The following is a 24938-nucleotide window of genomic DNA, read 5'->3' as shown; positions in this document are numbered from 1 at the left end:
GTGTTTTATACATAAAACTCGCAGTTTTTGTAAATAAGAATACACAATTACAGAAGTTTGTTTACTTTTTACAAGACAGGTGTCAAAGGTTGGATTGCCATATAAAATTGGTAAAGTTAGTTCCCGTGTCTGCCACGACGCTTCTCTGTCCGCACAGACCAAAAGCGAGGTTTAGACTAGCAAGAACTTGCATGCAATTTACGTTACATTGCGGTATCTGATCAAACTTTTGAATGCAGTTTACATTATAGTAGTCGGCAATGTAACGTAAATTGCATGCACCGCCAATGGTCACGAACTAACGCCCGTTGCATGCATTTCCTAGTTTTCTTTGAATGAGTTAATATTATTAACAGAATTACTCGCTAGATGTCGTGTCGCTGTGCCGTGTGTGATAAATCCTACTTCGCGCTATTAAGATTTTTCCAAGAAACACGGGGCGGTACTACAGCCGGTATAGTTGTACCTCATTGAATATGTTATGACTTACAATATGGTTAATAAAAGTGCGGGAAATTATGTATTGGGTAATATTTGAAACTGCGGGCGAGGGTTGCGTGGGTTGGGTATATTTATGGAGAAGAGATAAGCCAACTGCAACGTCGGCTTGCAGTTCCCATACAAGTTGCAGTCCGTCTGTATCTGTACCGGCCCTAACTGTCAGTGAGACGTGTCAGATCTTCCTCTATATAATATTCCGTCGCTGCGATTTCTATATAAACTATTCGGTTACTAAATACTTGCAAAGAGAATTGAGAAGACATAGTGCTCACTCCATACATCGGTTTTGTTACCAAAAACACTATTATCGTTGAGCATCAGACTTTCCGTTTGCCGCGATATCTATTGTCGAGTAGCAGTACTGATAGTTCTGCTACTTGACGCTAGATGTAGACTACGAAAATAAACTTTTCCCCTCACTAGCTCGGAAAGTTGTCTTTTATCCTTCAATACAAGCGGGGAATAACGCGTTTTATCCACTAGTGGGGAAAGTAATTTGACCTTGGATGGAGCGTGTTTAAGTAGCTTGACAGATAATAAAACGTAAATCGTTTATGATAATGATTCGTTCGATATTAATTATCATTAAATAAATGGTTTGAGAATCTAATAAAAAATACTAAATTTAGCTATATTTAATTATTTTAAGTCATAAACCTTAAAATTCCATAAGAAACGTTTGTTTTTTTATAATGATGTTAAATATAATTCTGAACGCACAAGTTGAGTCGATGCAATTTCAAAACGCATCGTTGACATTTCATACGTCAGAAATGTCAACATTGTCAACAAATTTTTTACTAAAAAACTTTTCTCACCGACTCGCGTAACAATACACAACTTCCAGAGTTTTCTGTTATAATATCGTAAAGAAATGAGTGAATCCAGTGATGAAGATGATCTAACGCCTGTGGATGTTGCTTTTCCTCGCTATAGTGAGGTGAAAAGTTTTGTGTTATACACGGGCGCAAATGTATTTTACTTCTCGTGTGTTGAAACACTCGCTACGCTCAGGATTCTATTTAAGAATTCACCTATAGAATCCTTTCGCTTGCTCGTGTTTCAATTCTACACTCGCGGTTAAAATACAACTTTGCACCCTTGTATAACAAATAACTATTTTGGTAACAAAACCGATGTACGGAGTGAGCACACTATGTTTTCTTGCTACTACTATGTTATCTTTGATACTTGGTACTTGGCTAAGCACCCAGTAAACGAAACAATAGGGAATATTACGCGCCCCTGCGCACTACCACAATCTGAGGGTCTATCGCAAAACAAGAAAATCGAAATTTCGTTATCTAACATCTCTGTCACTTGCATATTCGAGCGATAAGGAGGCAGATAGCGAAATTTCGGATTCGCATTTCCCGGTAGGTTCACTGTAAACAAAGCGCCTTGGTGCATCAATGTCATATTTTATTCTCTGAAAACTTGTCAAAAAACTGTAAAAGGCACAGTATGTATAAGTTACTCTATGGTTTACTAAACGGGCTAGTGGTGCACTCTGGCGGCAGAACATTGCAGTAATACCCCCTAGTAAACGACAAGGATATGGATACAGACCCATAACGCCATTCAATATAATTTTTACGTTCTAACCTTCAAGCTAAAATGCATTCACCCTTCTCTTCTCACACATACCTACTAGAAAGAGACGACATCATCACAGCTGCTTACGGTATTACGCTAACATTCTTATGCACGTGTCTATCCATTGACAGTTGAAAAACAGCAATGGCGGGCACTGAACCCTTGCGCAAACTCTAACAGCGACTGAATGTCGACCTTAACCACTTACAATAAAGTTTAAGCACAGTCAGTGATAAATGTACGATGGTACAGTTACCGGGAACAGGTTCCTTTTCAGCCAAAACGCCTGTAATGTCAGTTTGAGTCAAAAACAACCCTGTACCTGTAGAAATAAGGTTGGGATTTAATTGGGTGAAGGTTGCCTGCGTTTTTATTCTGGTTAAATTATCGAGAACCGGGATGATGCGAGTTTCGGCTGTTTAAAGTCGCAACTTTTTCAAGTATCTGTTTGTTTGATAATAATATTAACGCAGGGCAGCTTGTGGCGAGCTGCTGGGGAGTAGTGACTCCACGTACCCGAGTGTTCCAGGGAGTTCTGTCACCCGACAGGTGGGCATAAGGCACTAGGCAAGGGCGTAGCCAGCCAATAAACTAGCACATAAACAGCATACTACATAGTATGTAAAATTTGAACATCAGGGGGTTAGCTGCCTTTCTGAATTCCCGATTTCTATGGGACAGCCATGTTATATTTCGTCCCTGGCTCTATATATCCTAGTATTTAGGTACTTGTGATTACTCTTGCTTAACAAGTAACACTGACTAATGATTGTTTATTGCTAACAATAATTATTTATAATATTTATGCTTGATAATACGAACAAGGGGATTAACACGATTCACATTGTAACTAGTTATTATCTCTAATACAATAGCTATAAGATGAGGAAGTAAGTAAAGTTACATAAAAAGTATGAAATGATTTAATGTACAATCTATTGATATTAGACATGATTGAAGTCATTAGATACATACTATTATGTGCACTTTACATAATTAAAGCACATTTTATCATTACTGTCCTCATCAACATATCAAGCAAAGGTGTTTCCTGCATTGCTAGACTTAGGTGGTTTTCCATCTGAGGTCCATGTGCAATAAGGATTAGAATTTCTGTTGCAATTTCAGATAAAATGGTCCTCATTTCCTTAATGCACTTGAAGCACAAGGACCCTTCTATAATGGAAAGTCACATAGGGAGATTCCGCATCCTAAATGTAATGTAATATGTTAAGACTACCGCGAACACCGAAGTTTTCAAATTGCGGGCATTTTCTCTGTGAGTCTGTGACCTGTGACTCTAAGGGTTCATGCATTAATTACGTCACACTAATTTTGAGGTTTTTTGATCCCTCCCCCCCTCCTTGTCACACTAGGTCACATTTGGCAAACCCCTTCCCCACCGTGGTGTGACGTCACATTTTTTCAATGAAATCGGCAAATCGAATTAAGTATTATTAATATTTTATCAAAATATTTTTGACAGTATATTAGTAATTTTATAATCCAAAACTGATTAGGAAAGAAAATTAAACGATTAAAAACGATTATCGTACCAAAAACTTGTTATTTAACTGTACAGCAAATAAAATAATTTAAATAAGTTATAGTGACGTCAAAAAGTTTGTGACTCCCCCCGTCCCCCTTGTCACATGTCACATTCCCCCCTAAACGTGTTATGTAATTAATGGATGAACCCTACTTACGCCTTAATTGGAGTACCAGAGAAAGATGCCTGCAATTCGCGAACTTCGGTGTTCGCGGGAGGCCCTCAGATCGCGAACCTAACCGCCATTTTTTTGCGATTTCGCTTTACAGTTATTCGGCTCCCATAATTAAGGGCTCAGAACTGGCTTTCACGAATGAGGTTTAGGGTTCCGTACTCGTGTATGGACTCCTTCCTTTTCTACCGAATTTTTAATAGGGAATATTACGCATAACGCTGCTTAGGGCCACTAGCACAATCTGAGGGCCTAACGCGAAACAAGAAAATCGAAATTTTGTTATGTACCTCTATCACTCACTTGCATATTCAAGTGATAAGGAGGCAGATAACGAATTTTCGTTTTTTCGCTACCCGGTCGGCCCTCTGTAAATAAACCGCCTTGATGCATCAATGTCATATTTTATTATCTGTGAAAACTTATCAAAAAACTCTTTATGGCAGTGTGTATAAGTTATTCTATGGTTTGCAATTTGTGTTAGTGCTGCACTCTGGCGGCACAACATTGCAGTAATACCCCCTTATATGCTGTAGATTAAGCAATGGAACTGCCATCTTAGTATATTGGATATGTGTTAAGACTAAGAAAAGTCTGCAACGATTTTGATAGCATACGAAGTGCAAGTGTTAATACGTCATAATTTCATAGAAGTTTGACGTTTAAAATAACACTTGCACTGCGTGTACTATCAAAATCGTTGCACTCATCTTGGTCTAACTCTATTTTATCTGCAATTTCGACATTCTGCTATTGCGTCTCAGTGTCCTATAAAAACAGTTTATTGAACCATCAAAATTTCTCAAAATTCAAATAGCCTCATTTGACGGGCGTTGTAAGTATTCGGTTTTGAATTTAGATTTCTTTCATCCATTGATTCAGCCATCATCGTCCATACACCACATCTCATTAATCCATTTTTCCTTCACAGCTAAATTTTCAGCCGAGTTCCTGTTTTATACCTATTCCTTTTCCCTTTATGCGGAAGACAGACATCCACAACCATCCATTATTCTGTTGAAAAAGTGTTTTTATAAATTTTAATGAAAATTGTCGTCATTTTATACACCGTGATAATGTGACCCTAATTACCGAACCGAACCGAAATATCTCTTGTATAAGTGCTAAATTACACGTATAACGCAGAAGATGTTGTTTTACTGAAAATTGTAATACCATAAGTGTGGTTGGTGAGACTCACCAGCGTGTGGTTGGTGAGACTCACCAGCGTGCGACTGCGGGGCCCCGGTACAGACTATGTTATGCATAATTGCCCGATACGGAAATTTATCGGAGAGGCCCTAGATCTTCACTCACCTAATGCACACGCTGCCCAATGGGTGAAGAATTTAGATATCATATTGTAATTAATAATTAGCGACTCTGTATATGCCATACGAATAAATAAATAAATTGAACCATCAAAGAAGTGAGCCCTCTCGCGCTTGGCAAGAGAATTTTTCAACGAAATAAGGTAATACGTCAACCAATATAAAGAAGAAAGTTTGTTTTCATCGGCCCGCCCTAAAAAGGTGGTCCTTACACTCCTTACTTCTGGTTATGGAACATGTAATTGTATGTCTTCGTTAATTTTTTAATGAGCCTTTTTTTTACTATAAGATTGAGCGAACCAAACAGTAGGTAAGACTGTGTGACGTAGAGGTAGAAAAGTTTTTTATTTATTGTTGTTGTTGTGCCCCGATTTTGAACTCACATCCATAGAAGCAAAAAGCTCAAAATTTGCCAGTGCCTGTAAATGTAGGAACGAATTGATTTTTCACCTCAGCAGCTCGAACAAGCCTACTTTCGTCACTCCCTGAAGTGAGGAAAGTGCGACTTTCCTCACTCCAGGGAGTGAAACGAAGTAGCTTTTTTAATTTAGTGAAGGCCATGAACTGCCACTTCATACTTTTATTACATTTTTTTATGGTATGGTATGGTTTGGTATGGTATGGTATGGTATGGTTTGGTATGGTATGGTATCGTATCGTATCGTATATATCGTATGGTATGGTATGGTATGGGTTGGTATCGTATGGTTTGGTATCGTATGGTATCGTATCGTATGGTATGGTATGGTACATATTATATTACTTTTTTTTTCTGTTTATTCTGTGTAATTCGAAATACATTTTAACCTTTAATATGTTATCACTACTGAAATTAAAAATTATGTGCGCAACACGAGAGCAAAGTTTTTTACATCTCGTGTTTTTGAGTCCCTCACTACGCTCAAGATTCTACCTTAGAATCTTTCGCTTTCTCGGGACTCAAAATAAACACTCGCAAGAAAAACCAACTTTCCTCTCTTGTTGCACAAATAACTATTGTTTGTTTTAAAATTGAAAGAAACAAAAGAAATGCAACTGTTCCAATTGAACATGGTTTAAATTTCATCGAACATAGGTAATAGGTAGGACAGGACCGTGAGCCTTAGGGTGTTAGTGTTACCACACCAATCAACCTATATGGCATCGATCGATTGGTGTGGTAACACCCTTATAGGTAGGAGGCAAAGGGTTTTTCCATAAAAAATTAGGACACTCGACATTGTGCCATGATAGGGCAGTACCCTTGCTGGTCACGTTGAAAAGCATATGAGTTAGGTTGGGCAACACTAATCCGAGTGAATGTAAATGCCATACTTAACTTGGTTTTGGTAGGATTTGGTAATGTTAATGTTTCTACGGGCCAGTAGGTATACCTACAAGGGCATTACCAGGGGTGCGAAACTCCTCGCATCGGGCAAACTCGGCTCCGTTCGGCTCAGCATTGCTCTGAGCAATTATTAGGGTTGGCACAACTTTGCGTGCACGACCACAGATAAGATAATTACTTGAATTTTGACAACCCTAAATAGCCGAAAGGGATAGTGCCATATATTAGAAAGGGACACCAAGATTCTACCCTGAACAGCTATCAAATTTCGATTTTGTAGGAAGTGTCCTTTCTGTGCGGTGTATATAATTATTTATAAACTAGGTACCGTACAGAAAGGAAACCTACAAAACTACTATTATTTATAAATTCGTATAGATTAGCTTAAAATAATTTATAATAATATTTAATATTATGAAATAAATAAATCTATTCAGTAACGTCGCTCGGAACTCTAGCTTTAAAGCGAGGTTCGCATGGCAGCTGCAACTTCATTACTGTTACGACATGACTGATGCGGCGGCATTGACGAGGGCGCTGTATCTGTCAATTTGCTCGATCAATTGAGTGACATGTTATGCGCCGCGACGATACCTACTCTGTGAAGACTGTACTTAACATCAATACAGGACCTACAGGAAGAGGCAGACCACCAGCCACTTGGTGGTCAACCGTCGAAAAGGATTTGAAAGCCCAGAAGCTTGCACCAGTGACAACCCGGGATAGAATATCCTGGCGCCAATGCACAAGGAGGCCCGACCCCAGATGAACTGGGACAGAGGCAGGAAGAAGAAGAATTGAGTAACGTTCGCTTACAGGCGTGATTATGATGAGGCGTCACTCATTTTATCAAGGAAATTGACGCGTTTTAATTAAGGGCAAATGCCATGAAACAAATCACTAGGAAACTAGACTATAGTGGCAAGGGTACAGTAAGAGGTTAAAGTTGGCTCGATATAAAATAAGTGTTCCGTGCACAAAGTTTTGTACGGAACTTTAAAAATCACAATTTATTTTTAGTTGTATAGAAATCGTTACCTTGCATACCACACGATATATTTAGCAGTAATTTTTTTGTATAAAATAGTTAATGCTATAGCCGAGTGATCTAACGAGCAAATGTTTAAACGGATATATATTTTCAGTGACAAAAAAAACCGCGCGACGGCTATATTTTCCGTCGCAAATTTCGCGCGGCGAGCCATATCTATTGTTTTCTTTTAATTTCCTAGCTTTACGCTCCCTCTTGGTGACAATTGACTATCATTAGCAAAACAAACGGCTGACAATATCCATTTTTTTCCGAACACCTAGCAAAACAGGTATAAAGCAATTTTAATTTTGCATATATACAAATCAGCTTAATTACAATATCTCTGGACAGCGATTTGTTATCAAAACTAGTTTATTTACATTTTTACTCTTTGATTATTATGAATAGACTAGCGACCCGCCCCGGCTTCGCCCGGGTTACACAAAAACTTTTTACAAATTATACACTTCCTCAACCTTCTTCAAGAATTACTCTATTGATAAGTGAAAACCGCATCAAAATCCGTTGCGTAGTTTTAAAGTTATCTAAGCATACATAGGGACAGGCAGACAGCGAAAAGCGACTTTGTTTTATATATACTATGAAGTGATTTATATGCTTAGAATAAATTTTAAAAGTGGAAAAATTACTGCCTTGGGTGAGACTTGAACTCACGGCCTCTGGATTATTTTTGGGTGATTTATATGGTAAAGATTAATCTAAATCTTCTAGAAAAGAATTATAAGTAACTCGAATAACTTATATTTCTTTAGATTTGTTTGATGACAGGTTTTGTTGCTTTTGTTTTTAAAATCTACACTATTTAACTTTTTTTAACTTTATACTTATTTAGAAGGTACATCTAAACAAGCGCCAAGTGTAGTAAAAAACCGAACAAGTGCGAATCGGACCGGCCCGCCGAGGGTTCCGTACTTTTTAGTATTTGTTGTTATAGCGGCAATAGAAATACATTATCTGTGAAAATTTCAACTGTCTAGCTATCACGGTTCATGAGATTAATACAGCCTGATGACAGACAGACCGACGGACAGAGGAATCTTAGTAATATGCGTAATAGGGGCCCGTTTTTACCTTTTGAGTACGGAACCCTAAAAAGCGCTAGTATTCACGCAAAGACGTCAGGTGCGCAAGAGTCAAGGTTGCCATGTAATTATTACAATGTTACCAGTCAGTAAAAACAAAGTTTTATGACACAGACTACCGGGTGTGGTAACATTCAACCTCTAGCCTTTGTGCAGTTGTAAAGAAATATGTTTTTTAATACAGTTGCTCAAAAAGTGCTACTTTACGTAGCTGTTTAGCGTGCGGAAAGTTGGTTTTCGCGAACTAGTGCTTTTTACTTTTCCAATGTTTTTAAATTTATTCTTGTTCCAATTCATGACTACTTATTGATGAGTGTTAATATTAGTTTCCTTTAAACGTCGTAATCAACATAAAAACCTACTATTAATGTAAGAATACGAAAAATATACATATTTTATATTTTATTACTTACCTCTTCATCATTATAACACGTCTATTTTTTATATATATATTGAATATTGAAAAACCGTTCTTAATAAGTTGTCTGAATGAAACGGAACGCCTGTCAAAGAAGAGGCGTTTTTTCTTTTTGCTTTAAGTTTCCAAAGGCAACATTCGATAGTTTTTATAAATGTACGATACACAAATAATCGTAATTAACGATATTTGGGTAATAATAGTACAATGTTTTATATTTACATTTGTTTCTGTCTTATAGAACATGCATTAAAAAAAAAACTTTCATTGAAGTGGGTTGAATAATAATAACACCCAGCTAAAAAAACACCTCTTCATAATGTCAATGTCAATGATGTCTTTCTTATTTTTGTTGTTATTTGGTTGTTTTTCTTATTTTTTCGCAACTGTATTAAAAAAACGTCGTTCGATACACGTGCGGAAATGACATACTTTCCGCACTAGCATCGAAATGTACTATTACAATGCATGTGCTCGAAAAGTGCGTTGTCTACGGAGCCATATCATGCCGAAAGTACTACTTTTCCGCACTAGTGCGTTTTGTTTTCAATTTTTTTTACAGTACATTATGGTGCTACTTTCTCGCACTAGTGCGGAAAAGAGCGCTTTTCCGCACTAGTGCTTTTTGTTTCCAATTTTTTAATAATGAAACATTTGCCATGATATGTTTTTTTATTTACTCGCACAATGCATAGTAAAACATTGTGTGATACACGTGCGTAAAGATGATTTCCGCACTTGTTGCATAAATAGCTATTTTTTCATTACATTTGCTTGAAAATGATCTTATTTCATGCAGGTGTACTGAAGGACAAAGGCCTGATATTGTTCCCGCGGGAGTTATGGATTGTGAATTAGAAGTGTACTCGACTGTTTCCTCCGTAGTTTTTGACCCTTGAGCAATGATTTTTTTAACACAGATTAATATTATCAATATGTGTCGGACTGTTTTATTTTTGTTTATTTTAAGCTTTAGTAAGATCACTTCGAACATCGCAAACACTGACTAATAGGGTATTTTACGCGAAACATTGCGTAGGTGGCGCCACTACCACAATCTGAGGGGTAAAACTTGTCAAAAACCTGTTAAAGGTACATTATGTATAAGTTACTCTATGATTACATATTAAATCACATTTAAAAACGGGATTATCGCGAATTTATTTTGTTACCTTTTAACGTCGGTAAATAAAGGTAACAAAATAAATTCGCGATAGACCCGTTTTTAAAAGCGATTTAATATGTGTTCAAAACGCGAAAGTTTTAAATGTTATATTACTCTATTGGTTTACTAAAAAGGCTAGTGCTGCACTCTAGTGGCAGAACATTGCAGTAATATCCCCTATTGACTAGGCCGCAAAGAAAAGCATGGTATTCAAAACTGATACCAATTAGCCCAAAAAGCAAAACAGTCCGACACAGATACTTTAATTACCATTTAGATTTTAAAATTTCGTTATAATTGGTTATGTTTTGGAAGAGGAAACAGTCGAGTTCGAAACTTCGATTTTTGAGATACTGTCCTAATTTTAGGAGCCGCCCCCGTCAGCGCCACGGAGATATTCAGAACCAAGGGGCTCTGGCCTTCCCCAATTCGCTTAACTCACCTGTTGTACAACTACTTCTAGGGGCTGCCCGGTCTGAAGCTCCTCTGAGGGCCTCCGCGTCGGCCGGACGGCATACTCCCGTTCTCCGATCACCTGCAAACGAAGTTAATAACAATACAATACATATAATACTTTATTGCAACTTGCAACTATTGCACACCTCACAAAGTTAACAATACATGTACAGAAACATAAACGAAGACAATAACGTAACGACAAAATAGTTATTTGTTATACAAGGGTGCAAAGTTGTATTTTAACCGCGAGTGTAGAATTGAAACACGAGCAAGCGAAAGGATTCTATAGGTGAATTCTTAAATAGAATCCTGAGCGTAGCGAGTGTTTCAACACACGAGAAGTAAAATACATTTGCGCCCGTGTGTAACACAAAACTTTTCACCTCACTATAGCGAGGAAAGTGCAACATCCACAGGCGTTAGATCATCTTCATCACTGGAATCACTCATTTCTTTACGATATTATAACAGAAAACTCTGGAAGTTGTGTATTGTTACGCGAGTCGGTGAGAAAAGGTTTTAAGTAAAAAAATTGTTGACAATGTTGACATTTCTGATGTATGAAATGTCAACGATGCGTTTTGAAATTGCATCGACTCAACTTGTGCGTTCAGAATTATATTTAACATCATTATAAAAAAACAAACGTTTCTTATGGAATTTTAAGGTTTATGACTTAAAATCATTAAATAAAGCTAAATTTGGTATCTTTTATTAGATTCTCAAACCGTTTATTTAATGATAATTAATATCGAACGAACCATTATCATGAGCTTTTTACGTTTTGTTATCTGTCAAGCTACTTAAACACGCTCCATCCAAGGTCAAATTACTTTCCCCACTAGTGGATAAAACGCGTTTTTCCCCGCTTGTATAGAAGGATAAACGACAACTTTCCGAGCTAGTGAGGGGAAAATATAATAACGTTACAGTGGATCTCACGAGTGACGGCCGACTTTCAATCCGGAAATCGCGGGCTCAAATCCTGGCTCGTACATACTAATATCGTTTGATTACCACAAGCTTTTGGTGAAGGAAAACATCGTAAGGAACGTAATCTCCATCCGTGAAGAAATTCATAGGTGTATCAGGTGTATGCAAGGTGCCCAACCCGCTGGGGACTTGGGGAGGCCCAAGGCCTCTTGTAGATGAGAGGAGGCCTGTACCCAGCAGTGGGACGTATATACTCGTAGGCTAAATTATTATTATTTTTAGGGTTTTTGGTTTTGGTGTAATGAAATGCATGGACCGAAGCGAGGTGCGTCTCATATCAACATGATTTTTTTCCGCCTTCGGCTCGGTTGTAGTATGGTTTTTCATCTTCTAAAAAATAAAAATAAATGGATAGAGCAATTAATAACAGTAATTAATAAAACCTCTGTTACCTTCACACTTAGGTATACATCATATATAAACGCTAAAAATAGAGGGATCCGTTACGTCAGACGCGATTAGAGGATTCATACTAATTCGCTATCAAAACAACAATCTGTATGTAACCAAAATAACAAATACGACTTTTTGTCACTAAAACGCAACCTAAATAAACCATAAACCTAACCTAAAGCAAAGATAGATATAACTCCGTAATAGATGGATACAGTCTAAGGAAAAAACGTGCCTCGAAAATCAAGAAAATTTGATTCTCGTTCAGAGGGCGCTACTAGTTTTGGCCTACAGTCGTATAGATGGCGTTGACGGTTTCGTTTGTTATTTAACAATTTTAACGCATATCAGTGAAAGAACATGGGTCAAAATCATAAAAGTAATTAATGCAAATAAAAAAAAATCATTTATTTATATTTAAATACATTCTATCGTATTTTTATAAATCTTCATTTTTAGTTTTAAAGTGTGTCGACAGGTGAATTTACTGGGGTTACAAAATTTACTATGACAGTACCGCTCTAGTATAAGTTACTCTATGCCTAAAGCATACCTTACGTATTCTGTATTACTTGTTTGCTTCTAAACGCTTCTCACTGCACCCACCTTGTCATTTTTCTGTTTGGGCCTATGGTTGACAGTTCTTCTACCACTGGTAGGAGAGCAATGCCAAGACTCCATAAGTCATTAAGTTCGCCATTTGTACCTTTTTTGATGTGCAATAAAGTTTAAAATAAATCAATAAATGCAGTTGGCGCTTACGTGATGAAGTATCACAATTTTATTTAAGTATCATTCAAAATGTCGTAACTGCCAAACGCACTGATGCACCTTTATTTTGTCAGTGTCATTTCGAAAGATCCTATTGGTATTTCACCGTTTTTACTGGCAATATAGCAGCATTTAAAAAAAAAGAACACCTTGTAATACCATAATTGCAATAAATGATTATGATTTATAGGTTACACACTAGGTACTTATAACTCTTATAAGGCACCAAAAAGACATAGTATGAGCCAGGACTGTCTCATACTTAAGTCTCATTTCAAACATAGACAGAGAATCATACTGACTTTGTCTTACGCTAGTACTAGCACCCACAAGAAAGGGATGAGTATAGTTTTCTAAATGTGTCGTTCCATTTTCCATTAATAAAGGTCTGTGCCTCTCGGCGATAACATTTAAGTCACAAAACTTATTTTGTTAATAATGGCTTATACGTGATTCTTTCTAAAGTCCCTTTTCGTATGGAATTACGGATTACTTATGTACCTACTTAGTAATTTTATTGCTAATACAAACTAGTGGCACAGTGTAAAAAGTATACAGCGGACCGAGCTACTAATGGCGAATGTATGCAGCTCGGGTGCGCGCGGTACACCCCTCGCCCCTCGCCCCATGCACCCCACACGATCGTCCTGTCTAGACGGATTCGTTAAAGTATTGTATTGTTTTATAGACTGTGCTAGTGGTTAGCTGATATGGGCAACTTAATTAAATTCAATAAGCCTTTATTCCTTATAAGAAACACTTGTATATACAAATTTAGATATTTAATTGTTTATGTTATAGGATGTCTCTTAGTGTGGTGTGCCTGTCGGCATAGGCCTCTTCCAACTTCCAACTCTTTCCAGTGCTGCCTGCCCAAGGCAACTCTGGTCCAGTGGGGTCCTAGAGTAAACAGTAAACTGGATGTTATCTTCCCATCTGGTTATTTGTTTGCCGTTTTTGCGCTTACAGCCGAGTGGGTACTAGTGGGTCATTTGTTTGCTCCATGTTTCTATATTGTCCCGCATCATGTGACCAGTCAGGTTAGCTGATATGGACAACTTAGTTAAAATCTTAACTTTAAGCAAACGACCTAAGGACATTAATTAATGCAATGCAATTTTGGTATATATTGCTAACGTCCTATTTAAAAATAGCATGATACGCCAGTCATTCAAATATAATCTTTATGAGTATTATCTTAAAGTTCTCTTCTCGAATCCTCCTATATTTTACGGCGAAACGGTAGCCATATTGTTTCCCGCAATCCGAACCCACATGCGACCAGCATGTTCCAATTTCAAACGCCTGGCGAATGAAAAGCCAGCATACCAACTATTTATGCTGTAGTTGATTTTAAATCTTATAATTACAACGTTAAAGTCTAATTTCGTCGTAGTGAAATGCAAGAACAAATTCAAAATGTAATTTCTTACAGACATAAGCTTTTTTCGAATTAGTTGGTCATACACTAATACTCGTTTAAAACGACAAAAGACTGTTAGCACTGTAGTGTATTTAAGTCGTTTTCAATTTGAACTGTCCACCAATCAGCTTCAGTCAATGTTAGTAAATAAAATGCGGGAATAATCTTGACACTTTATAATTCATTGAAATACTTATATCTTTAATCTCTTAGGCCAACCCACACTCTTTTTGTCTTTGGAAAAAGGGACCCTAGTGCGATTGGCGTTTACGTTACATTCGTAATTGTGATACTGTGTTAATAACGTAAGCGCCAATAATTGCCTTAATAAAAACCGGCCAAGGGTGCCGTACATTACACAATTTTTAACAATGTATTTTTGTATGTTAAAACGTGAGTGAAATGTCTTTAAAAACCCGTAGGGGTCGGATCAAAAACTAAGTAATTCACAACACTTGACTGCACATTTCTAATAGGTTTTCCTGTCATCTACAGGTAAAGAACTATTTAGTTTAGTGTATTTTTTTTTTTAAATTTTAGACCCAGTAGTTTTGGTGATGAAAGGGGGGGGGGTGGTCATTTTTGCCTATTTTCTTAAATAACTTCTAAACTATATATTTGAGATTCTCACAATGAGCTCTTTCATTTGATATGTAACACGATATAGTTTGAAAAACTTTATTTTTTAAATTTCTTATTTACCCCCAAAAGGGGGCCCATGTTTAAAATTCATTTGTTTACGTTACATGTCTGTCTTTGGGTCACAAACTTACATATGTTTAGCAAATTTTAACTTAATTGGTCTAGTAGTTTCGGAGAAAATAGGCTGTGACTGTGACAGACAGACAGACGCACGAGTGATCCTATAAGGGTTCTGTTTTTTCCTTTTAAGGTACAGAACCCTAAAAATTCGATTGTGAAAAAATAGTCACACAGACAGAGAGTTAACACACACAGAGTAACTTTTTTTAGAACCATTTTACTGTATTTTTAAGGACTAACATCAACAGATCTCAGAACTTAAGAATCAAAATTGAAACCCTACTGGATTAATTAAGACACTGCGTCCTTTTTCAAACGTTTTCTCTATTCGTCGCCTAATTTCCCATTTGTTTTCCAAAACCAGAGAGCTTAGCGTTTTTTTAAAGCATTGTATGCAAAGGGGGGTCGCGACACGCATTGCGCATGCTCGGTACGGCCAAATGTCAACGTGACAATGGGCCGCCATCTTGGATCTGAGTACACAAATTAATTTAGATAATGCTACGTGTATCTTTCGACATTGACATTAATTGTTATTAAACATGGGTGTAGAGACAATTGTAGATTTGAAATTACCGGTTATGTACCTATACGCTTTTTGTTTACTTTGCTACCTACCTATACCTATATTATTGTGTTTTCACGTAAAAAAGCGGTGTAAAATTTTAACGATCATCATCATCACTAACCTATATAAGTTTGACGTCCGAGCAACTTTTACTAGACTCGTCCACGCTAACTTTGCACAAATTTGGCAGTAAGAATGCACACATGGGCATCCCTATAAGACCCACATAACGTAGTATAGTAAAGTGAGGTCCACGGACCCCTTAGGGGTCCGTACCATTTTTATCAGGTCAGTTACCTACTCTAAGTGCCAGTTGCACCATCCGCACATAACAGTCTGATCAATATATCAAATATGTCACGCTCATGTCATTTACATCAAAATTGAACTCAACGGATAAGTCTGTAATACCAGTCTATATTAATTAGCTGTCTATGCGAAAACTGTGCTAATGAGTTGTGGTTATTTATTTTTAAACGAAATGCTATAATAGTTTTCTACTTTTTCTCATTTCTCTGCATTAATGTCACTGGACGGTAAATAAACTATAAATAATATAAAACGTTAGCCATTCTGTATCCGTATACAAAAAATATTACATTCTAGTGTTTACCCATGTACCCATTTTTTTCTATGTCAAAATTTTATAGGACTACGGCGACGTTCAAAAACTGAAATTTTAGCACCTATTTTTATTCAGTAAGGGCAAAAAATGATGCTTATAAAAAATTCGATATTCATGGTGTCGCCCCTTATCGAATCAAGATGATAAAGTAATCTATGATAGATGGCTTACAACATTCAGAATACCATATTACATCGAATCATCGGACCTAACGAGCATTGCGTGCGCGTGCACGTCGGATAATAATAAAATAGAGCCGTGTACAGATATTTGTTAGCACCATGGCCGCTCCGATACATCTGATGGCGACTGTAAGTAGTACATAGCGAAATCTTGCTTGTCACTGGTCAAAAATGATCCGATCTGTTAACGGGCATTTTCACTTAACTGTGTACCATTAAAGGGACCCATTGACTTTCAGTCCGCCGGACGATATCGGCCTGTCAGTTAGAACAAAAATTTGACAGTTCCGAACATCTGACAGGCCGATATCATCTGGCGGACTGATAATCAGTGGGCCCTTTAACGGCCGGTTAGCAATCGTCACGAAACTGACGGTCAATGTCAAATCTCATACATTTTGTCAGGAATGTGACCGTTAGACGTTACTGAAACACGACTTAAGTCGTGCTTTAAAGTACAATTTGAAATAAAAATGCCCTTTAACCATAGGCCTAGAATGACGCTTACGTTTAAAGACAATTTTGTGTAAAAGAGAAGTCAATACGTATGTAGATATTAACATTTCGTGAGTGCGAAGGAGGCAGACTACAACTGAATAAACGTGACCAACGTAACGACCAAAACGTAAGATACGCTAGCGGACTGGAAAATACGAACGAAAAGCTGTATTCAGAAGATCGGTGGACGATTACATCTTCGAATACACAGGTACAAGAGCAAAATAATTTATGCAAATAAATGTTATTTGATTATTTCCAAATTCAGTACATCCGATGAGACTTGACATCATTCCAAAGTTTTTCGCGCTTTTGGTATTTGACAGGCAATCTTGTACAGTCAGCTGCAGAGAAAAGCGACCCCCCCACCCCCACCCCCTGCATAGAAGTTTGTATTGCTGACTGTACATAGTTAGATATCTGTGTTGGAAATGTAGAGATTTAACTATTTTCGTAAAAGTCTTACAGAATGGTGATATTGGTAATACATACTTACTTTTGAACCGCAGTAATCATTCGCTTTTATCGAGTTGTATGACTGGATAACGGATAAATCAGTTACACGAGCAAAAATCTTATATAGGTAGATAGAGAGTTGAAGTGAATGATTACACACATAACTAGACACACACACACAGAGTACAGTACGGCTACCATGAGTTCCGTAAATGACAGTCGAAAGTGAGAAAGTTAAGGAAAATGTATGGAGTAATTGTACAGTGCCTCTACCGGTCACGTAAAAAACTAAAAAAATCAACTGGCACCATGAGTCACAAACGTTTTAACGTGAGTTTTCGATACATGCCTAACTTCACACCTAAAACGTTCTCTTTCTAACTATATAACGAAAACTGAGCCAGAATTATTCTAGGTAAATACTTTACGCCGTTTACGCGAATAAACGTGACAGATGTCATCGAAAAATACGTGCGTTTTCGATGTGACATTTTCTGTCAACTTGGAAACAACAATATTTGAACGAAATATTTTTATTCGGATGTTTATTACCGTTTTATCATGTTACAAATGCATTTCCGTTATTAAATTATCATTTAAATGCTTCGTTAATCATTGTAGTTTTATCACGACTTACCTAAAACACACGAAAAAACAGAAGTATTTGAACGTATGCTAAGAGTGTCAAACAGTCAAACAAAAGTTTAGAAAATAATATTAAAATAAATAACTACACTGTGTAAAGTTCGGTCGAATTAAACGCCTTATAGTAAAACTTCTGTTCCTCAAAGAAAACAACCCCACGAATATAATGATGGAGTGTTATTGTAAGGCCTAATCCTATCAGACAACCTGCCATGTCTGTCCATCGATGTCTTTATGATGTCTCGATACCTTTTCAAAATGCAAGTTAAATATACCATATGATTAGTGACTAATGTATAAAGTATGAATGTGTATAATGCTTAACGTAGGTAGCATTAACCTTACGCCTAAATAACCTATAAACTTATTCTTTTTCAGGAGTATAACAACAATGATAGTAGCTGATGAAACTTGGAAACTTAAGTAACAGCTATGGAACTGTATGATCACAGCCACATCATCTGATGTGGCCGAATGTGCAGTATTCTGGATGTGACTTGGCCAGTAAACATCATTACACATTCAGAAATTATAAAAACAGGAAGATATCTGAAGAATCCATATTGTTATACAGTGCTTTTAAAAAACTAAATAAGAACTAAAAATATGTTGGTAGTGAAAGTTAGATGTATAGTTGATAAATCACCTAAACCTGAGTAATCTTTAGGTACTTTAACCGCTTCGAACTACATATCAATGCAATTTGTAAATAAAGCTGGCCACAGGCAACTCTGCAAATTCTAAAAATGTTATATAGTCATAGAGGTAGATTATGCTAGATATTTAACTTTGTGAACACTTGCTAGAAAAATGATGTACCTTCTGGAACGCAACAATATTTCCAAGGTTGTAATAAATAATAATAAAGTGAAGTGGTATTTTTTGTTTAATAGGTTTGTAGCATATTTGGTAAGTATGTACAACTAACAGTAATAACTACATCTCATACTAACTTCATATATAAGTATATAAATAAGACTATATGAGATTTGATAATTTAGATTATCATAGTAATACCATTTTTTTGCTTTTACGTGGATCTAATCTGCTTGTCATTAGACCCAGTTCACACATACAGTTTCTGATACAGAAAATCATGTGTAATCAAAACAACACTATGGTTTAGCAAGCGGTGCATAGGCATATATATATATATATATGTATAACATTTAAAACTCGCGTTTTGAACACATATTAGATTAGGCCCCATTCGCACGAGAGCTTAAAAAGCGTCGCGTTAAAACCCGACGTTGGAGCTTTTTTACCGTTTCTGATATTTGTGTTCTTATGAACGCTTAAAAATCACTTGTGAGTCGTACTCCCTGCAGTCCCTGCCTTGTGGAAGTGTAGTAATAAAAACACGCTTCATTTTTTAAGTAGTTTATTTGCGTATTCCGGTAAAAATGGTCGGGACTCGACTTCTTGAATTAGGGGGGGGGGGGGGGGGGCGACACATTTTACCACTTTAGATACCCCACACGTATGGGTTTGATGAAAAAAAATTTTTTGTTTCAGTTCAAATTTTTTTCTTTCAATTTTTGTGTGAAAATCTTAATGCAGTTCACAACATACATCTACTTACCAAGTTTTAACATTATAGTTTTTATAGTTTCGGAAAAAAGTGGCTGTGACATACGGACGGACAGACAGACAGACAGACATGACGAATCCATAAGAGTTCCGTTTTTTGCCATTTGGCTACGGAACCCTAAAAAGCGCCGCGCTTAAAAACCGCCTTCGTGTGAATACATACATGGTTATCCATTTGTCATTCAAACGCTTTTTTAACGCACGTTGAAAAAACTCGTGCGTATGGGGCCTTATTTACCGACTATAGTTGGTTAAACCAAATTGGCAGTAAATAAGAACAAAAAAACTATACTCATCCTTTTCTTTTGGGTGCTAGTACCAGTGAACGACAAAGATAGTATGATTCTCTCTGTCTATGTTTGAAATGAGCATGAATCTAGATTCATGTTTGACAAACTATAGCAATTTTATTTGGTATGAAGTTAGCTGCATAGTTCGTGTTTAATAATCAACTTCAAGTATATTATTATTTAGTCGATGTGGCCTTGTTCAGTTACGCGTTTGTACTTACAATTTGTCCTCTAATTTGTTTGTAAAACTTATGAAAGTGGCTAATACATTAACTATGGATGAAGTCGTTTCTTGTGAAGGGAAGGGATGTGTCCACGTATTACTCAACGAAGGCAAGGTAAAATCGTTAAACTTTGTAGAAAAACGGGATATCATTTCCGCGCCAAAATCAACACACGACTTTTGTATTCTCAGATAAGTCAGTCGCATAAGAGAAAATTCTGTACGGCCGTTTACAAAACACAAGGGATTGTTGTTTTACTTCAATTAAGGCGTAAATAATTAGTGTGACAGAGAAAAATGCCTGCAACTTGCAAACTTCGGTGTTCGCGGTAGGCCCTGATATGTTTGTAAAATTATATCTAGTAGTAGTATGAGTATGCTCTGTGCGCTATATTAGCTCGCCTCGATACGCTAGGAAATTCATTTGAGTACAAAGAGTGAAGATTGGACAGTTATTACGAAAACATAATCTTTCGGCTTGCCTTACTCCAAAACTCTAGGCACGCCACTGATGATTTAGCCCAGAATTTTGAATTCAGAGAATTATAAACATTATATGATAGCTTAAATAATATTATTAATATTAAGAAAGTAAATTACGTTGACCGCGTAGACGTGAGTAAATATGTCAATGTCAAAACTGGTAGTTTGCTAAGGATTTCGATAGGTAATTTACCGTTTACTCATACGTGTGATATTTAGTTCTTTAGGTGACACCTAGAGGCGCTGTACAATACTCCGATATAATTCTTGCTCTGTTTTTTTAGTATACTTAGAAAGGGACAGCATCGTTTGCAGTGGAGTGAAGTTGGGCACATAATACGTAAACCGACGTAAATATGTGACGTACGGCGCGTTTATTCACTTAAAGTAAGTGAAATTTACTCTGGCAACTGATGGTAGAGGTACAGATCGCAAAAACAGTAAGTTATTGAATCAATAAATGAGTGAATGTGACGTAAAAAAACCTTAAAGAAACTTTTTGTTCCATCTTGCAGTTAGCGGTTCAACTTGCTAAAAATTATGTTATTATAAATAATAGGACTTAATTGGCCATAAACATGTGAATGGGACAGTTCAAGCAATCAATTTAATTCATCTATTGCACGTGCAATTAATTATGAGTCGTGTCAGATTAAATAATGCTTGTTTACTTGATATTGTTCATTCGTTTCTGATTTTATGAGACTGGAGATTTAATTAATAACAAATAATAGGTATCTATGTCGTACAGAAGTGTCACTTTCTAGCAAAACCACAACAACTGAAGGTCACGAATTGGTATATGTCGCTGTCGCAGGCATTTTGTAAGAATCCGCCGTTTACAAACGGCGCCGACATTTCATAAAGGCGAAGCGGTTTGCAAATTAAAAAGCCGGCATTATGTAAAATACCTTATGAATATGGCATTAACGGCGCCGTTTGCATTTTGCCGCGACATTTTGGTCGAATTAGTTCTTTAATTTACCAAGCGTGGCGCTGCACATCAAAACTATGAAAAACCTTGGGGGTTCCATCAAAGGTGGAGTTCATCGGACTGTTTTTTTTTTTCAAAAAACATTTCCTTCACAACTTAACTAGACGGAGCACCGCTTCGTGGGGCTCCTATTTCTAGGTGGTTTACCCTTCGGACATTTGAAGCTACCTAACGAACCTAACCTACCTACCTATTGATTTAGTATTTATTACGTCCTAAGTCCGGAGACCGTCGGTTTTGTTAAGTACGTGGGCCCAGAATAAACTGGAGCGTACGTATTAAAAGTATTAAAACGGACCTTAAATTGATTGTCATAATCTCTACATAACGATGGTGAAAACAGAAACAGGAAATAAAACCGGAATGTTGAGAAATCCTCCAATGAAAACGTGAACCTAACAAGTTAAACATTTGAGTATACTATTCATATAATTCCGTAAAATGAATATGGTTTTTTTTTTAAGTAGGCAAAATCTGGCATGTAAATAAAACTGGAATCGTGTTCTCATATAATACCGGGTGATCCAGGAGACGTGGGTAGGACCAACCCTGTGTAGGGACACATAAAATGTTACCTAATGTGTACCTAATGAATGCATTGACTTGTATATTAGGTAAGTATGTAGTAAAGACGAAGTTCGTGTCAAGAGAAAAAGCCGACCAGTACGAGAAAAGCCAAAGCCAAGAGACAAAACTAGGAAGATGATCACGAAGATGATGATGAAACTACTAACAGGTAGAACAACACAATAAAAATTCCATCTACAAGCAATTGTAATGGATATACCGCATGTCTAGATACAAGCTGTTTAAGGTATGCTATTACACAAATGTATAGCTATTTAATTAAGGAATGCTGCTCTAAGGAAATGAGTTTCTAATGCATCATGCATCTATTATTCTGACTAGGTTATTCAACTCGAGTAGAGAACCTTGATCAGTAATTACGCAGATTCATAAATATATACCTACTATAATTATACATATATGATTGTTCATATACCTACATATCACAGAAATTTGCAATGCATTCATTGAACTATTATTACTAACGTATAGAATCGGCACAGAGAATCAGTATTTTGCGCCATGAGTTGCAGCCGATTTGGCATCAAACCATAGGAGCGGAGCGTGAATCTCGCGACCTAAACGCGTAAGCGCCATGAATTTTACGGCGCGTCGCGCGGTACAGGCAACAAATGCAACAATTTCATTGTTTGGTGTCGTTTCTATAGTAATAATCACTCGGTGAATGCAGTCGGCATTGCTGCAAACGTCGAATTTAGTATCAGGTTTTCTCGAGGTATATGGGGTTCTTCAGAGGAGTATACAGGTTTTAAAAAAAGGCAGAGACGCTTTCCACACAGATTTTGGTACGTTGCCCCGCCTGTTGCTAACACTATTGCACGCGCATAATTATAATATATGGATGGTATAGAAAGGATGGCAATCTCTTATGGCAGAATTGTTGCAAAAGTGAGTTTCAGCTTTAAACAATAGTCCCTAATCTCTCCGGTGGCGCTAGTTAGGCTCTGGGACATGAGTATAACATGAACCATATAAGGCAACAAATAACCCGACCAAATTACGTAGGTTGTTTTTGGTAGTATTTCGGTGTATGGTGGCGCCGCCTAATTACTGTTTTTTGATGGACACTTTTCATACAGAGAGATTTGGCTCCTTTATATAATCTCCATGTTATAATATATTATATAGCTGTCCTGCCCATGATGCCGGTCGTCAATGTCACTGTGCGAGCGTGACAGCTATATAATTATGCGTGTGCAATAGAGGTAGCAACAGGTGGGCTGGCCCTCTAAGATGGCGATGGGATGGCCACGGTGTCGGTTTTCGTCCGCACATCAAAGGTAGTGAGCCAGCGATGCATAGACGGACAGACAGACGGACGGACAGCGGAATCTTAGTAATAGGGTCCCGGTTTTACCCTTTGGGTACGGAACCCTAGAAATAAAGTTTTTCAAACTATATCGTGTACATATCAAATGAAAAAGCTCATTGTGAGAACCTCCATAATATATATTTTTTTATAATTTTCGGATAAACAGTTTAGAAGTTATTCAAGAAAAAAAGAGTGGCCATACTTGTCCATTTTCAATTATTGGTCACCCTTCCCCCCCCCCCCCCCCCCCCCCTTTATCTCTGGGTCTCTTTATCTCTGAAAGTACTGGATCTAAAATTTTGAAAAAATTCACAAACAAAATAGCTCTTTACCTTTATAGATGGCAGGAAAACCTATTAGAAATGTTTTTAATCCGACCCCTACGGGTTTTTTTAATAATGTACGGAACCTTTGGAACGGGAGTCCGACTCGCACTTAGCAGGTTTTTGAAAAATGGGTTACCAAAACAAATAAAACTAAAAACCAGATTTATCTGCTAATTGACAGTATTTGTTTACGTTGGCTTGGCTATGACTTATGGCGATGTCGCTTCGTATACATAACACTGTGCTGTTCAACCTGTTCTTTTAACACATAAACACAACAATCCTATTCATAGTATTCATACGTATATTAATGTAGTTATCAGTGCGATGCCAAACAGGTTTATATAATGACGATAATCAGTGTAGCTGGGTGCGATTAGAGTATGTATGTATGTATGTATGTAAACACTTTATTGTACATAAGACAGATTACAAACACAATAAAAGAACAAAAATATATACAATGTACAAAGGCGGACTTATCCCTATAAGGGATCTCTTCCAGTCAACCTTTGAGCAATTGAGAATGAAACAATAAACAGATCAAGATAGATAAACGAACACTATGAACAGAAAGTAAAGAGTGAAGTGAGTGAGAGTAGAGTGAGTGAGTAAAGTGAGAGTAGAGATGCCACGAATATTCAGGTGCCATTCTGCCGGGTATTATCTTTATATTATCAACATCTATACTTGACGCGGCCAATGATGATCCCTATGACAGTTCATTTTTGTATGGAGTAACTGTCAATGTCAAATGTTTTTGGACTTTTTTTGGTATTTTAACACATTTTTTTATTTAGAAATGTAACAATTAAGTAATAAAAAGACGGTAAAAACCTATTTCTTCAATCATTTTTTTTATAAAGTCTATCAAAAAGCTAATTGGCGGAACTATGATAGGATAGGGATCATCATTCGCCGCGTCGATTATAAGTAGTACTTAGTTACTGCGCATAGTCAGCAGCAAAAGTGGAAATGCGGGCGAGGTGTTAATGATATGCGGATAATTTTATTGTTAAGCGTTACTGTTCAGTTTTGGGCCGATCAGTTAGTTACTTTTGCTGCTAATTGTACAATTACAAATTTATTCCTTAGTAAAAATAAGAGTGTGCTCAAGCCGGAACAAAATCTGATTATGGTCCAAAAATATACCGAAAGGTAT

General features: G+C 36.9%; 1 protein-coding gene across 3 annotated transcripts in view; it reads right to left on the bottom strand.

The window, feature by feature from the left end:
* The window catches only part of LOC134751147 (RNA-binding protein fusilli), a 136414-nt gene that overhangs the window by 64618 nt on the left and 46858 nt on the right, over nt 1–24938 (bottom strand). For all 3 annotated transcript variants that reach the window (XM_063686508.1, XM_063686509.1, XM_063686510.1), the window contains exon 2: nt 10638–10730. In XM_063686508.1, coding sequence (XP_063542578.1) covers nt 10638–10730 — 93 coding nt within the window. The remainder of the gene's footprint in view (nt 1–10637; nt 10731–24938) is intronic.

The sequence above is a fragment of the Cydia strobilella genome, chromosome 21, assembly GCF_947568885.1.
Source record: "Cydia strobilella chromosome 21, ilCydStro3.1, whole genome shotgun sequence".
Lineage (NCBI taxonomy): Eukaryota > Metazoa > Arthropoda > Insecta > Lepidoptera > Tortricidae > Cydia > Cydia strobilella.
This window is presented reverse-complemented; position numbering and strand designations above follow the sequence as displayed.